The sequence below is a fragment of the Schistocerca nitens genome, chromosome 9 (assembly GCF_023898315.1).
Source record: "Schistocerca nitens isolate TAMUIC-IGC-003100 chromosome 9, iqSchNite1.1, whole genome shotgun sequence".
Lineage (NCBI taxonomy): Eukaryota > Metazoa > Arthropoda > Insecta > Orthoptera > Acrididae > Schistocerca > Schistocerca nitens.
The window spans coordinates 368,542,579-368,560,365 of record NC_064622.1 but is presented as its reverse complement, the minus strand read 5'-3'; the positions used below and the strand labels follow the sequence as shown (position 1 = coordinate 368,560,365).

The window sequence follows — 17,787 nt, the reverse complement described above, 5'->3', positions numbered from 1 at the left end:
TGGTAGTTTTAATATCTCTGAAAGCAAATAATTAGATGTTGTTTATGTATTGCTATAGTCTAAGGCATGTTGTGTGCGTGGTGATTGATAGTCCAATTCGTTTACGATGCAAAGAGAAGAAAAACAGTTGGACGCGGCTTTAGAAGCCTTGATATTACGTGTGAATGATTTGAAAACCTCTATCGGTTCAATGCTTTTCAAATTAGAACATGAATACGAAACCATTAACTGGCCAACTTTCTTGGATAACTTTGCTCTGATGTCAGGTCATCTGACATCAATATCCAAAATGCTCAGTCATGACAAATCACCGGCGCTGCGTAGCCTGACAGTTCTTCCTCTGCTTTTGAGCCCCGAAAGAGACGAAGAGCTTGTTCGTCTTACCGAAAATCGTATTAACACGTTTTCCTATGATGTTGTGCCAGATTATTTGCGAACGAAACCAGAACCCGAAGTTGAACATAAAATGATGCAGATGGAACACAAAGCAGCAAACTTAAGTTTCGAAACAGCACAGAAACAAGTTAGTCAATACACAAAAGTAGTGACACAAGTTTGGGAACTTGTTAGTAAGGCACGCGAGGAATGGGAAAGTGAATCAGGATCGCGATCTGGTGCAAACCAGACGTCATCTATGGCAGATACACACACCCTTGTTGCAGCAGTGGGTATGGGAAAAGGTCTAGTCCCAATTGTTCAACAACAAGTAGCTGCAGGACCTCCAGGAATGATGGTAGCACCAGTGGGTCGACCAGGTGCAGGAGCACAGCAGCCAGGAGGGCCTCTGAATCCCAACCAGCCAGTACCTATGGGACCAATGGGCAAGGCACCTTCATCAATCAAAACAAATATTAAAGCAGCGACTCAAATTCATCCATATGGACGATAAAGTGCCTTTACATATAGGCCTACCAATAATGGTAGAATGTTCCACACACACATATTTGAAGTAAAAGACTGATTGTTGTGTTATTTATTGATACTGCTTTATATCATTGTTTTGATTCAAAACATCCTTAAAAGTGTTTTAAGTTATAAATGTGGTTGAAATGAATGTGTAAAAGGTTGGTTTGCAAGCTTTGTAGAAAATCTGCACTGTATAATGAATATGGCTTGCCACCTATTTTCTCTTGTGTGTTTTGCAGCAGCACAGTGTACATCATAGAAATCCAGTCTCTCTGACTGTTGTAGTGTAAGTCAAGTTCAAAGTTGAGTGCCTTTTAGATCTTTCCATAATCCATTCTTAGATTTCTTGAATGTTGTTGTTCTCCACCTCCACCCTCCCCCCCCCCCCAACCTCTATTAATGAAATTTGTTTTTAACCCCGTGTTAAAGCTGATATGCAAGTGTATTCATATTTAAAATGAAATGGCAGCTTAAAATTATTGAGAATGTAAAATTGTTTACTGAATCAGATGTAGGACATGTATACCTGCCTTTCAAGGGTATGCATATACTTACTCCCAACGAGCCTTTCAGACGTGTGATGAACCAACTTAGATTCCAGCTGAAGTCTGCCTGTTAACCAATCTGTGAGCTACTCATTGGAAGAGCATTACTTGCAAATGGTTGCCTAGCTGTTAGTCATAGTCCAGTGTGTAGTTTTAATTCTTATAAGTTCAAATTAAAGCATATTCTGCTTAATAGTAAGAAATTTATCATTGTGATATGACATTTAATTGGTATTTGGAGTTTAGTGAGCTCTGATGAATAAAAAATGAATTATATATAAAAAAAATCTTGTACACAAGACTATTTGTAGGTGTACAGTATTGATGAGCAGAACTGATCATTAAACAACTATTTTAAACTGTTGTAATGGAGTATACTTTAAAGCATGGCTTTTTTGTTATAAAATATTTGTTCATCCTTGTATTAATGTTGAATAGTGGAGTACAGCAAACCCTTTTACCCTGGAATTTCGGATGATTGTTGTACATGCACACTGTGTTGTTATTCTGTGCTTCCTGTTTACAACATTCAGTTATTCTTGTTGAACTGGGACTGAGTGTAAGGATGGCACTTACCTGTATTCCTCCTTCTCCTCCTCCTCCTCCTCCTCCCCCCCCCCCCCACCACCACCACCCTTATCCCCTAATGTTGATTCAGGGGTCAAGTGATTGTTATGAGGAGGCTGACTTGTAGCAAAAGCAGAAGTATAGAATCATTGTTGACAATATTCACTCCATATTTGACACACATCATTTTGAAGTGTGAAAACCCTACTTTTAAATTCACACGGATAGAGTCCATTGTTACCAACTTTTGCTCTAGGTCTATATTTAAAACAATATTTTCTATAATCAACTAAAAGTCAAGTTAGGGTAAAACACCGTAACAGAAATTTTAAAGGAATATTTGGATGCACTTTATGTACAAAGACCGTACATCACCTATGAATGAGACCTGAGTGTTACGGGAGGGGGGGGATAGGATGACAAATCCCTCTTACCTGTGAGTATGCAATGTAAGATTGCTGCTGTAACTTGGATGTTGATTGAAGAGATATGATGTTCTTCATTATAAATTATATGTATTTGAATCAAGACGATTGTTGCATTTTAAGACTGAGTTTTCTTAATGTTGAACAAGGTAAAATAATAGAATCTGTGGTTCATTCTCTCAGTTGCCACACTGAAGAGGCATGTACAAAATCATGATGTAGGCACGCGAAGCAACTGTACTGCATACAGAATCCGTCCAGGATCATATTTCTTAATGTGGATACTGTACATTTATACATTATGCTTAGTTCTTTGTATGACTGTTTGATAATTTCAAAGATGTTTTCAACAAATACATGAAAATGAATTTTTCCATTAATTCACTACAAGCACAGTTCATTTTGTGTTTTTTAATCTAAGAGAAAATTGGCAAAATGAATACCTGGGCAATACCAAGTATGTCAGATAGTGAAATTTTAAAAGTGAATGTTATAACACACACTTCAGATTACAATAACAGCAACATATTGGTGCAGCATTACAGCTCCATAGTCTCCAGTTTGAGTATCCTAGCACTTGTAGCCCAGAATATTTTGCTACCGGCAGGAAGTTAATCACTCGAAATACAATCATCACTGTCTTTTAATTCAGATGAGTATCAGCATTATCTTCTAAAGCATTTGTATGATTTATCTCCATTTCAGAAACTTTGCCTGCTGTGTTTTCCAGCACTGACTGGTCTCAGGTTTGTTTAGTCAGAGTGAGGGTTGCTATAGGGATACTTAAAAAACTGCAGTGAGATACATTACAAGGACGATATTGTATTTTGAGGGAGTTTGACTCACAAAATTCGATAACCACACTGCGTCCTCCAGTATACATCTCATGTAATGACCACAAGCTTTAAAATCTAATCTCATATAAGTACATTGAGCTCACCAGTCCTTTTCCTTCACCCTTCTTCCTTCCTCTTCAACCCTTCTGTCAGAAGGAGCCACTGGCTCCGAAAGCTTGCAAATTGTTATACCTTTTATACGTATGCTCTCCTGCTGCCTCATGGTGAGTAGACTTTTTATCTATCCAATTACTCATATACTGGTTTTTTGCCACTTGTCCTTAACCCCAGCTCATTATTAGCAGTCGATGGTCAATGTCCAAGGCCTCCGATGATGTTACCAAGATGTCTCTGAGCTTTCTATCCATTTCCCTATTGTAGAGGGTATAGGCAACTATGAACTTTGTACTAGAGTCATTACTGTGCCAGATGATGTGGCTCTCCCTTTTTCATGAAGCGGTAGCTCCCAACCAACAGACTATTCCTTTGGGAAAAATTAAACACTTTCACCTTCCTCATTTCCCAACCCTTGGATCCAAGCAAACTTTAATAGTTCTGTCTTTCTCTTCTAATTTGTACAGGGTTATTACAAATGATTGAAGCGATTTCACAGCTCTACAATAACTTTATTATTTGAGATATTTTCACAATGCTTTGCACACACATACAAAAACTCAAAAAGTTTTTTTAGGCATTCACAAATGTTCGATATGTGCCCCTTTAGTGATTCGTCAGACATCAAGCCGATAATCAAGTTCCTCCCACACTCAGCGCAGCATGTCCCCATCAATGAGTTCGAAAGCATCGTTGATGCGAGCTTGCAGTTCTGGCACGTTTCTTGGTAGAGGAGGTTTAAACACTGAATCTTTCACATAACCCCCACAGAAAGAAATCGCATGGGGTTAAGTCGGGAGAGCGTGGAGGCCATGACATGAATTGCTGATCATGATCTCCACCACGACCCATCCATTGGTTTTCCAATCTCCTGTTTAAGAAATGCCGAACGTCATGATGGAAGTGCGGTGGAGCACCATCCTGTTGAAAGATGAAGTCGGCGCTGTCGGTCTCCAGTTGTGGCATGAGCCAATTTTCCAGCATGTCCAGATACACGTGTCCTGTAACGTTTTTTTCACAGAAGAAAAAGGGGCCGTAAACTTTAAACCGTGAGATTGTACAAAACACGTTAACTTTTGGTGAATTGCGAATTTTCTGCACGAATGCGTGAGGATTCTCTACCGTCCAGATTCGCACGTTGTGTCTGTTCTCTTCACCATTAAGAAAAAATGTTGCTTCATCACTGAAAACAAGTTTCGCACTGAACGCATCCTCTTCCATGAGCTGTTGCAACCGCACCGAAAATTCAAAGCGTTTGACTTTGTCATCGGGTGTCAGGGCTTGTAGCAATTGTAAACGGTAAGGCTTCTGCTTTAGCCTTTTCCGTAAGATTTTCCAAACCATCGGCTGTGGTACGTTTAGCTCCCTGCTTGCTTTATTCGTCGACTTCCGCAGGCTACGCATGAAACTTGCCCGCACGCATTCAACCGTTTCTTCACTCACTGCAGGCCGACCCGTTGATTTCCCCTTACAGAGGCATCCAGAAGCTTTAAACTGCGCATACCATCGCCGAATGGAGTTAGCAGTTGGTGGATCTTTGTTGAACTTCGTCCTGAAGTGTCATTGCACTGTTATGACTGACTGATGTGAGTGCATTTCAAGCACGACATACACTTTCTCGGCTCCTGTCGCCATTTTGTCTCACTGCGCTCTCGAGCGCTGTGACGGCAGAAACCTGAAGTGCGGCTTCAGCCGAACAAAACTTTATGAGTTTTTCTACATATCTGCAGTGTGTCGTGACCATATGTCAATGAATGGAGCTACAGTGAATTTATGAAATCGCTTCAATCATTTGTAATAGCCCTGTATATGAATCTCCCATTACATCCTATTAAATATTGATCTATAATTATATGATTTATAGTACAGAAGAAATGTGTTTAAATGACAAAACCTTCATAAGTGTTCGGTGTTGTTCTGAAAGAAAATTGTTTCCTCTTTCTTATCATATAGGCTACTCATATTTGTTTTTTCTATCATATTCTCCTAATTTGTCTATGTAACTGTATCACAATTTATCATCAACTTTACCTGTGCAAATAGGAGTCAGTTGCATCTTTTGATCTGATATTATACTGCTACTCTCACCCCAGAATGACATGCCACTGCATACCAATCTGTGTCTTATCTCTAAGTGTCTAAAACTAATTAATTCTATACAATATTGTAATATCTCATTTTGGTGCACCCATGTCAGTTATTGCATGTAAATTCTGTACAGCTCAATTGACTGTCCTTAACATGAGCTAATCAGTGACATCTTGTTTATCACAATCAGATTAATAATAATGAAGATATAAATTTTGTAAGTGCTAGTACACTTCATACAGCATAGCTTCCAAGTAATTGTTCCAGGGTAAAATAATTGTTGTGTTGTCAGTAATTCTGTCCATTTACTTTCTTCATGTGGGATATCTGCTCATTATTTATTGAATGTGGCATGTATAGTAATATATCCCTCAATACGAATATCCATCATTCACCATTCTTTTCTGAACTCCAAATTGAAGCTTTTTCTGCCTCCAGAATACTCGTCTCCAAAGCTTTTTACTTGACATCATCGTATTGCATACCATCCTACTGGGCCCTTGCACCAGTTTCCAGCTTACTGGTATTCATCATCTCTGTGTGAAAACAGCCTAAGCCAAATCTGTCGACTTATTACTTGCTTAAAATTAACAAATTACAACAGAAATTACGCCTTTCTTAACTGCATCTCATAACTGGATCTTATGTAAATTAGATTTTGAGTACTTCAATGGGAAAGACAATGCTGAAGGCACTAGACTGAAACTCATAAGAGCAGTGTTTGAATCCACACTGTCCTTCCATCCAAATTTAGATTTTTTGTAGTGTCCATAAATCATTTAAGTCAAATGCAGGGATGATTCTTTTGATGATACAACCAACTTCCTTCCTCATCATTGTTCAGTATGAACTTGCACTCCACTGATCATCAAATGGATGTTAAACATAAATTTTCTTTTCTGTCAGATCTGATTAGCTATGATGCAAAAGGAGAGTAAAAGATTTTAATGTTGGTACTGCCAATATAGGTGGCAAGTTGAATCTTGCTTTACAGGAATGGTAAAATGGCAGATTTTTGATGCATGAAGGAATCTTGCATTACAGGAATGGTAAAATGGCAGATTTTTGATGCATGAAGTGATTACTGATTAGCTTTTAGTCTGATAAACCAGCAATGAGCACATTGTGTGGCAATCCAGGTTAAATGGAGAAAAACCAAATCACAGACAAGCACTCATTCTAAATGAAAAAAAATGAAAATCATTTGTATTGACCATCACTGACAAGACCAGTAATAGTTGTGTATGGTTCCACTAATTACACAAAGAAATAATGTTGAAAGAAAATCAATGGCAAGTGCAGGAGAACTGTGGTCCAGCACAAATCCTAAATAGCACTGAACAGAAGTGAGAAAATGGCATGTGCACTGGTGTCTGTATAGCATAACCAGTCCAAAAGATAACCAAACCAGAACCAATAAACAAAGCAAGAGTTATTACCAACAGACATTTAAGATGCAGTATTGACAGTTTTATACAAAAGAGTCATCTGAAGAACTGCTGCACTGTAATTCTGATAGATCCACTTATTGGCCAATCTGTAACAGAAGAATTTGTCTTTTGACTTTACCTTCTTGGTGTGATTACACATGGCAACAGGAAAATATTCACATTGTTTTAAATTGCACTACTATTGGTTTTGTATATGGTGGCTGTTTTCATTTTCAGTCAAAGGACTGCTGGCTGTCCTTGTGCACACACAGGATGCAAGTTGAATGGTAGATCTGCTCAGTAACAAATGCCATGTCTGCCAGATGGTGTAGCTCACAATTGGGAAAATATCTGGCATATTGAAGGACCCTTGCATCCACACCAGCAGACTTCAGTTACTGGTTTGTGTGCAAGTTGGAGCCAGCAACTTTCCTGGAATTCAATTATCCCATCTGAAGTGAAGCAACTTTTGCTGACACTGAAACAATGACATCGTCACTGCTGTGCACTGCCAGGTACAAAGGCAGAAAGTCTGCCACCAGCTGGATATGGGCAGGGTCTGAGAAGGCCTCAGTCATTGTGAAATTATTAGAGGAGAAGTCCACTGAGATGTTCACATTAGTTTCTGGTACACAAAAAGAGTCAGGTTTTGCCACTCATATCAATAACTTCTGAATGGGGTATAAAATCTGACATGATTCTGTAATTGCTGTTACTCCTGGGTGATAAAAAAAATCACATCAATCAAATTTAGCATAGATTGTAGCAAACAGCTTGTAATAGTTCATTTGTGATGATGTCAGCTGTACTCCTCTAATAAATAAGAAAGATAGGAGAATGTGTTGAGAAAAATTTCTGAGTGTCCTTGGGAAGTCACAAGCTGGTGGTTAAATACATGGTAATTTGTTTCAAAAAAATATTTTAGAAAAGGAACTCTAATGATGCCACATGGTATCCAGAATTGACAGGGCATGGAGTACCTGCCGGCATGGAGCATTGGGATGCTGATGCTGCTCAAGAGATGATAAAAATAATTTACCTGTCAGTTATTACTCTGTATCATTCATTGACTGATGGAACATTATTATGATACAACAGGCCAGACAATTTATTGAATTTAATGTTTGAAATGATTGAATAATTAAGAGAGAGAAAGAGAAATACAAGGTGTTTTACATGTACGATTTATTTGAAAATATATATGAAGTATGTTATAGTATTTACCCACACTGATTTTTAGTTTGGAGATATTTATGTGTTAGTCAGTGGTGATTAATAGTCAGTGCAACAGTTACTTTAATTTTGAGAAAAAAAATTTCAAATAGTGCCGAACATTTATTTCTTAAAAAAACTATGATCTCTGAGGAAACTTGAATTTTAGATTTGTGCATGGAATAAATGATTTTAACAAAGTCAGATGCAGACACAGGATATATCAGTGAATATTTCAGTTTAATTTTCCACTGCACATTTTCAGCGGATTTTAACATTAGGTCCCTGATGCCACTAGTTTCACCTGCATTGGAACTTGATATTCTTTTAGCATTCATTATTGGGAGAGTGTCAGCAGATGGGCAGTTTTTAAATATTCCTACACATGTCCTGATAAGACAAATGCCACAAGCTCTATATTTTAAATCTCGGTCATTTATTTTCCCAATCTCAGAGCAGCATTGCTGTCTCACAGAACAGAGGTCATGAATTTGAGTTCCATCGAGGACATTCATCAGCAGTCCATATTTCCCAGTCATGGCACCACTCCAAACACAGCCATTTGTGTTGTGGTGTTAATGGCAGCTTACACATGGAACTGTAATTCCTTTGTCCATCTGCTGCTAGTCTCTAGCCAGTTGTGCATGGGGTCCATTACTTGTTCTCGGATTGCAGGCAAAGATGTGAAGAGGGAGTTACAAACTGCTTGGTGCGCAATGTGGCTGTTTAGATATAACAAATCTCTCAGAGAAATGACTGGGGTGGAAGACTGCTGTAATGAAAATGAAATGGAGGTTAGTGGGACATGTAGTTAGGTCTGTAGATTATAAATGGACCAAGGAAGTTCTTTGCTGCATTCTATGAAACAAAGCCAAGATGAGGACCGAATGGAAAATGTGTATGTGACATTGAGAAGCATGCTTGAGCTACAGGATGTAAGCAGATGAAGTGTGTATTGCATGGGAAAGTGACATTAGTGTGGAATATTACTCTCTTTCAGATGTCGATATTGAAGAGTAGGCTAAACACTATGCAGAGATATGGCAAATGCACATCTTTGCATATTACTGTACAAATAAAATAGTTATTAAAAGAAGATATGTGAAGTAGTGCAAAGTACATCATTTTCAGTGACAGAAAGCTAGGAAACAATTGTAATTGAATATAAGAATCAGGGTACACCTTGTCCTGACCTTGTATAACTTTGTTTTGGAGATAATATGATATTTTCCAGTGCATTTTATTACAAGTATCAGCAAGTTACAGGTTTGTGTAATTAAACACTATAAATGAAATCACAGGTTTGAGAGAGGAATTTGTAGAAACAGTTTGTGAGCATTGAAGTGGTAGGGTGAGGAGTAATTTTAACAACAATTTATTAATGCTAAGAGTCACTAAATAAAGAAATAGCAAGCACTTAATGCAGAAGCTCATATGGCTCTCAAGGAAGTGCCTTGCAAGCCTGAATAAATAAATATAACTATTCTTCACTGGGAAACTAATTTAGAAGGAAATTTGGTTACTGTTCTTTTGTAGTAGATACAAATACAAGCATAATAACTACTTGAACACCTCACAATAATAATAAAGAAATACAGAATTCCAAAATTTTAAAAAAGAAGAAAGCCTGCCAAATGAATAAACAATAATTTTTTAAAAAAAAATATATTATTTGGGGCCAATGGCCAATTATAAGTTTACAGTAAGTCGGGTGACTCAAAATTGTACTTAACATACACAGAATGCCACACTGGAATGTAGTCAAAGCCCACTGAGGATATGAAAAATAATTTTAAATCAGAATTTGCCAACAATGGCAAGTAACACACAAAAGACTGGAAACCAACTCAATATGGTACCAGCAAAGATTTGATTTAGTTTCTATAAACAAAAGGAACTGCCATCATTGAACAGATAGAGATTGGCTTAGAAAAAGAAGTGCCTTAGAGCTTGAAGTTGAATTGCAAACCCTAAATAGCTCTGTTATATGCATCACTGAACACTGGTGCAAGGAAAGTGAAATTGCCTGTATAATTTTACCCTCATATATACTAGCGTCATCTTATTGCAGAGTTTCAATCAAAGGGGGAGGGTCATGTATTTGTATTAAGAATGAACTCCAATATAAGGTTAGAAGTGACATTGTCTCTCTTAGTGAAGAAAAACCCTTTGAAGTGTCAGCAACAGAGCTATCATCTCAAAATGTTCCCAAGAAACTTGTCATATGTGTATTTCATTCTTCTAGTGGTGATTTTGACATATTCTGTGCAAAACTAATACAGAGTCTAGAACAGGCATCAAACACTAAAAGTAACATCCTGCTATGTGGAGATCTTAACATAAACACAGCAAAAATAGATAATGTTACTAATGCTTTTCTGCACATTTTATGTAGCTTTGGAATGACATCACTAGTCAGCAGTGCAACAAGGATAACGACACACTCAGCCTTTACTATAGATCATGCTTTTCTGCACATTTTATGTAGCTTTGGAATCACATCACTAGTCAGCAGTGCAACAAGGATAACGACACACACAGCCTCTACTATTGATCATATAGCCACTGATATTGGCACAGAAAACTGCGACTTAGTACTAAACAATTGGGACTTTCAGATTATCTTTGTAAAATAGCACAAATGAATGTTCCTGTGGGAAAAGTAACCAAGCTACATGCACACAAAGAATCTACTGCAAATCAGACACACAAAATTTCACTGTACAGTTAAGTCGCGAAACCTGGGACGATGTATATGCACACACAGATGCCAACAAAACGTTCAGTCATTTCATGTCATTTTTTAAGCTCAAATTTGAAGAATTGTTTCCCAAAGTCGTACTTCCTGTTGGAGCACATAACGAAATGAAATATATTACCAGTAGGATTACAAAATCTGCCCAAACCATCAGACAGCTCAGCTCTATAAAGAATATATGCAAAAGGTACTTGAGGCAGCTAAAAAGTCAGCTAATGACAAGTCGATAAAAAATGCAAATAACAAAAGTAAAGCTGCTTGGACTTTAGTTGAACATGAGACTGGAAATTAAAAAAAGATACACTCAAACATTAAAATCAGGCAATACAATCAGTGATCAAAAAGAGCTGGCTAATTTCATAAACTCATACTTCACCAGTATTGCAAAAGACCTTCAGAGCAAATTTCCAAAAAGATCTGATATTCCAGTGCAAAATTACATAAAAAATTCAATGGTTCTACTCCCCACTACTGAGAGAGAAGTAAGCAGTACCATAAAACTATTAAAAATCAAATCCTCAATGGGATTGGATGAAGTCCCAGTTTGTGTGTTAAAAGAGTGCACAGAAATTGGAGTACCCCCTTCCCCCCCCCCCCCCCCCCTGTCTCATGTCCTTTAACTGACATCGTTAATGAGTCTTTTAAGACTGGCTGCTTCGCAGACTACCTGAAACTAGCTAAAATCACACCTCTTCACAAAAAAGGTGATGTTGAAAACATAGAAAATTACAGGCCAATTGCTGCACTTCTAGTATTTTCCAAAATAGTGGAGACTTCAATGAAAAATAAACTTATGAGCTACTTAAATAAATATGATCTTCTCTGCAAGGAACAGCAAGGCTTCAGACTGGGCAGAAGCTCTGAAACCACAATAGCTCAGTTTACAAAAATTGTTCTTGAATCACTAACCAAGGACAATTATATAAGTGGAATTTTCCTAGGTCTGTCGAAGGCCTTCAATACCGTTGATCACGACATTCTTCTACACAAGTTGAAGTCTTTGGGAATCAGGGGAGTGGTCAATAAATGGTTCCAATCATACCTAAATAACAGAGTGCAGAGAGTAGAAATTTCACATAACACGTCCGAATATATGGTAAATTACTTATCCAACCCACAGTATGTTAATATAGGAGTCCCACAAGGAAGTGTTCTGGGCCCAATATTGTTCTCAATTTATATTAATGATTTCCCACAATGTGTGGAGAAAAAGTACTTTTTGCTGATGACAGTAATATACTGATTACCAGCAAAACACCTGTCCTGCTATTGGAAAAAGCCAATGAAGCACTAGCAGATGTTTACAAATGGTCTACAGAGAATGGAGTAACTCTCAACCTTAAGAAAACAAACAGCATGTACTTTAGAATAAACAGGAAGTACAAGTCCATAAATTTAAAACCACACAACACTTCAATAACAGATGTAACTAACACAAAATTCCTAGGACTGTACATTGACAGCCAATTAAAATGGAATGAACATGTCATGATTATCTCAGAAAGGGTCTCCATGACATGATGCGCACTTAGAGTTCTTGCATGCCATCCTTAGCTATGAAATAATCTTTTGGGGAAATAGTACCCAGACTCTACTAACAGTTTTCAGATTACAAAAGAGAGTGGTAAGAATAATGATAAAATGCAATAAATGGGCTCATTGTAAAGAATTATTTAAAAACCTGGGCATTCTGACTGTTCTTGTGAGTTTATTTTTCAGACCATAATGTATTTCAGAAAAAATCTTGACAATTATAGCTTGAATAACATTATTCATGATCATAACACAAGGTTGAGTCATTGCCTCCATTTAGATAGAAAGGATAATCATACAAAACAAAGATGCTGTAACTTACCAACACTTTTATATATATTTATAAAAACAAAGATGCTGTAACTTACCAAACGAAAGCGTTGGTATGTTGATAGAGACAATAACAAACACAAACACACAGAAGCAACCGTGGGTTGCGAAAGCTTGAAATTTGTGTGTGTGTTTGTGTTTGTTATTGTCTCTATCAACATACCAACGCTTTCGTTTGGTAAGTTACAGCATCTTTGTTTTTAGATATATTTTATTTTTCCCACGTGGAATGTTTCCCATATATATATCCTTTGCCTCCTGACATTTGTAAAGGCAAAGAGTTTGGGCAGAGATGTCAGTCGAGATACAATGTCTGCTTGTGTCTGTGTATGTGCGGATGGATATGTGTGTGTGTGCGAGTGTATACCTGTTCTTTTTTCACATCTAGTAGGTATATTTATTTAAACAATATAAATTATCTTTTTTCATTAATGTAATATGTATGCAGGGCTTTGTATTCATGTATGTTTGTTCCACATCAAAATACCTATGCTTATTAAACAATGTAAAATGGCATTTGCTAAGAAAATATTTAGACTTCATACCATAATTTGTACATTCGCTGACGACGTCCATATAATGTATGCTGTCTAGGGATGGATAAATAAATAAATAAAAGTTGTTTCATTAGGAAATAGCTTTTACTGAAATGTCATCATCTATTAAATTGCCATGACTAACACGATAAATGATTATTCACTGTTTAAGCAACGAAGTTTAGTAGTCGTGATCCAAGTCCCTATAGTTCAATAGATATTGATAAGGATATGCAGAAAAAATTGCAGTAACAGTAATGCAAACTGCAGTTTTTAGCACAAGGAAATTATAGCTCGGTCAATGGGAATTTTACAAATTTAAAGAAAAGTTTTCTCGTCACAATAAAATTTTGGTGATATACCAATGGCCATGAGCATAGAAAATAACATATCTAAGAGCTGTGTCACTATTGTACATAGGAACTAGGCCTAAGCACAATGAGAAACTCAGACAGGAGAGTACTGCAAATGTTAGAATATGGAAAGGTTCTCATAAAAGTATAATTAAAAATAATGTAAGTATATTTCATCAAAATATTGGGAGTTTAAAGAATAAAATAGACGAGCTTCTGGTTTGTTTAGAAGATTTAGAAGCTGAGGATGAAATAGATATACTATGCCTGTCTGAGCATCACATTGTTACTGATATGGAAAAGGTAAATGTAAGTGGATATAAGCTCTCTGCATATGTAATGAGAGAAAATATGGAGAAAGGAGGAGTTGCCATATATGTCAAAAGTTATCATTATGCAAAAAGTATAGAAACAAAAAAGTTTTGTGTAGAGAAACATATAGAAGCATGTGCCTGTGAGCTTAAATTAAAGAAAGGCACATTTATAATTGTAACTGTATATATTTCCCCATCAGGAAATTTTCATCTATTTCTGAAAAATTTGGACTCCTTGTTGTGCTATCGGTCAGACAGGGGGAAGCATATTATTATTTGTGGGGACTTCAATGTAGATTCTCTGAAAGAGGGTAATAGGAAAAATTACCTTGAAGTATTACTTGGTTTTTTCAATTTTCCTACTCGGGTGGTAAAGGATAGCAGCTCACTGATAGATAACTTCTTTATAGACCAAGATAAGTTTAACCAGATAAATGCTCAGCCTGTTGAGAATGGTCTTTCTGATCATGGTGCATAGCTAGTTACAATATATGACATAGCTCCATTCAGCAATACTAAACAGTCCTCCAAAGTAGTACGTTAAGTCAACGATTTAACAATTGCAAATTTCAGGGAAAGCCTACAGCAGTTAGACTGGGATGAGGTGTACCGTGAACCTGATGCCAATTTAAAATATAATTTATTTCATGACATTTTTGTAAATGCATTTGAAAACTGCTTCCCCAAGAAAATAGTTAAATATACTCGTAAGAAACCTTGTAACAAACCATGGCTTACTAAGGGTATAAAAATATCTTGTAACCAGAAAAGGGAAATGTATCTGACAGCAAGAAAGAGTAGTGACCCAGAAACTATCAAACATTATAAAAACTACTGTGTTATATTAAGAAAAGTTATTAAAAATCCAGGAGTATGTGTATCATGTCTGAAATCAGCAACTCTGATAATAAAATTAAAACAATTTGGAATATTATTAAAAGAGAAACAGGTCAACCAAGAGCAGAGGAAGACAGTATTACCATCAAATTGAATGAAAACTTTATGAACAAAAAGTCAGAAGTTGAAAATATTTTTAATAATCATTTTCTAAATGTTGTGGATATAGTAGGATCCAGGTGTTCATTAGAAGATGCTAGGCTGTTAATGGAAGAGGCCATACCTATGCAATTTGATACAATTGAAATCTCACCCACTTCTCCCTCTGAAATTAGGAAAATAATAAACTTGCTTAAAAGCAAAAACTCACATGGAATTGATGGCATTTCCAGCAAAATACTAAAAGCTTGTTCTCAACAGATAAGTAAGATTCTCAGCCACCTGTGTAATAGCTCTCTGGAACAGGGCATTTTCCCTGATAGACTGAAATATGCTATTGTTATACCTTTGCATAAAAAGGGGGATAGATCTGATGTCAACAATTACCATCCAATCTCCCTTCTAACAGCTTTATCCAAAATTTTTGAGAAAGTAATGTATTCAAGAGTAGCTTCACATATCTGTAAAAATGAAGTACTAACAAAATGTCAGTTTGGTTTCCAGAAAGGTTTTTCAACAGAAAATTCCATATATGCTTTCACCAGTCAAATTTTGAATGATCTGAATAACTGAACACCACCCATTGGGATTTTTTGTGATCTCTCAAAGGCTTTTGATTGTGTAAATCATGAAATTCTGTTAGACAAGCTCAAGTATTGTGCCATGAGTGGGACAGTGCACAAATGGTTTAATCCGTACCTAACTGGAAGAGTGCAGAAAGTTGAAATAAGTAGTTCTCATAACATGCAAAGATCAGCACATTCCTCAAACTGGGGAACTATCAAGAATGGGGTTCCACAAGGGTCAATCTTGGGTCCTTTGTTGTTCTTATTATACACTCCTGGAAATGGAAAAAAGAACACATTGACACCGGTGTGTCAGACCCACCATACTTGCTCCGGACACTGCGAGAGGGCTGTACAAGCAATGATCACACGCACGGCACAGCGGACACACCAGGAACCGCGGTGTTGGCCGTCGAATGGCGCTAGCTGCGCAGCATTTGTGCACCGCCGCCGTCAGTGTCAGACAGTTTGCCATGGCATACGGAGCTCCATCGCAGTCTTTAACACTGGTAGCATGCCGCGACAGCGTGGACGTGAACCGTATGTGCAGTTGACGGACTTTGAGCGAGGGCGTATAGTGGGCATGCGGGAGGCCGGGTGGACGTACCGCCGAATTGCTCAACACGTGGGGTGTGAGGTCTCCACAGTACATCGATGTTGTCGCCAGTGGTCGGCGGAAGGTGCACGTGCCCGGCGACCTGGGACCGGACCGCAGCGACGCACGGATGCACGCCAAGACCGTAGGATCCTACGCAGTGCCGTAGGGGACCACACCGCCACTTCCCAGCAAATTAGGGACACTGTTACTCCTGGGGTATCGGCGAGGACCATTCGCAACCGTCTCCATGAAGCTGGGCTACGGTCCCGCACACCGTTAGGCCGTCTTCCGCTCACGCCCCAACATCGTGCAGCCCGCCTCCAGTGGTGTCGCGACAGGCGTGAATGGAGGGACGAATGGAGACGTGTCGTCTTCAGCAATGAGAGTCGCTTCTGCCTTGGTGCCAATGATGGTCGTATGCGTGTTTGGCGCCGTGCAGGTGAGCGCCACAATCAGGACTGCATACGACCGAGGCACACAGGGCCAACACCCGGCATCATGGTGTGGGGAGCGATCTCCTACACTGGCCGTACACCACCGGTGATTGTCGAGGGGACACTGAATAGTGCACGGTACATCCAAACCGTCATCGAACCCATCGTTCTACCATTCCTAGACCGGCAAGGGAACTTGCTGTTCCAACAGGACAATGCACGTCCGCATGTATCCCGTGCCACCCAACGTGCTCTAGAAGGTGTAAGTCAACTACCCTGGCCAGCAAGATCTCCGGATCTGTCCCCCATTGAACATGTTTGGGACTGGATGAAGCGTCGTCTCACGCGGTCTGCACGTCCAGCACGAACGCTGGTCCAACTGAGGCGCCAGGTGGAAATGGCATGGCAAGCCGTTCCACAGGACTACATCCAGCATCTCTACGATCGTCTCCATGGGAGAATAGCAGCCTGCATTGCTGCGAAAGGTGGATATACACTGTACTAGTGCCAACATTGTGCATGCTCTGTTGCCTGTGTCTATGTGCCTGTGGTTCTGTCAGTGTGATCATGTGATGTATCTGACCCCAGGACTGTGTCAATAAAGTTTCCCCTTCCTGGGACAATGAATTCATGGTGTTCTTATTTCAATTTCCAGGAGTGTATATTAATGACTTGCCATTCTATATTCATGAAGAGGCAAAGTTAGTTCTCTTTGCTGATGATACAAGTATAGTAATCACACCTGACAAACAAGAATTAACTGATGAAATTGTCAATACTGTCTTTTAGAAAATTACTAAGTGGTTCCTTGTAAACGGACTCTCACTGAATTTTGATAAGACACAGTATATACAGTTCCGTACAGTGAATGGTATGACGCCATTAATAAATATAGACCTTAATCAGAAGCAAATAACTAAGGTAGAATATTCCAAATTTTTAGGTGTGTCCATTGATGAGAGATTAAATTGGAAGAAACACATTGATGATCTGCTGAAACGTTTGAGTTCAGCTACTTATGCAATAAGGGTCATTGCAAATTTTGGTGATAAACATCTCAGTAAATTAGCTTACTACGCCTATTTTCACTCATTGCTTTCATATGGCATCATATTTTGGGGTAATTCATCACTGGGGAATAAAGTATTTATTGCACAAAAGCGTGTAATCAGAATAATAGCTGGAGTCCACCCAAGATCATCCTGTAGACATTTATTTAAGGATCTAGGGATATTCACAGTAGCTT

The 17,787-nt window shown here is 38.3% G+C and overlaps 1 protein-coding gene across 1 annotated transcript; it reads left to right on the top strand.

Annotated features, from left to right (window-relative positions):
• On the top strand, positions 1 to 2,049 carry LOC126203864 (mediator of RNA polymerase II transcription subunit 8). Its single transcript, XM_049938240.1, has one exon. It carries the CDS (start codon positions 107 to 109, stop codon positions 887 to 889), a length of 783 nt encoding a protein of 260 aa, XP_049794197.1. The 5' UTR covers positions 1 to 106; the 3' UTR covers positions 890 to 2,049.
• The last annotated feature ends 15,738 nt before the right edge of the window (positions 2,050 to 17,787 follow it).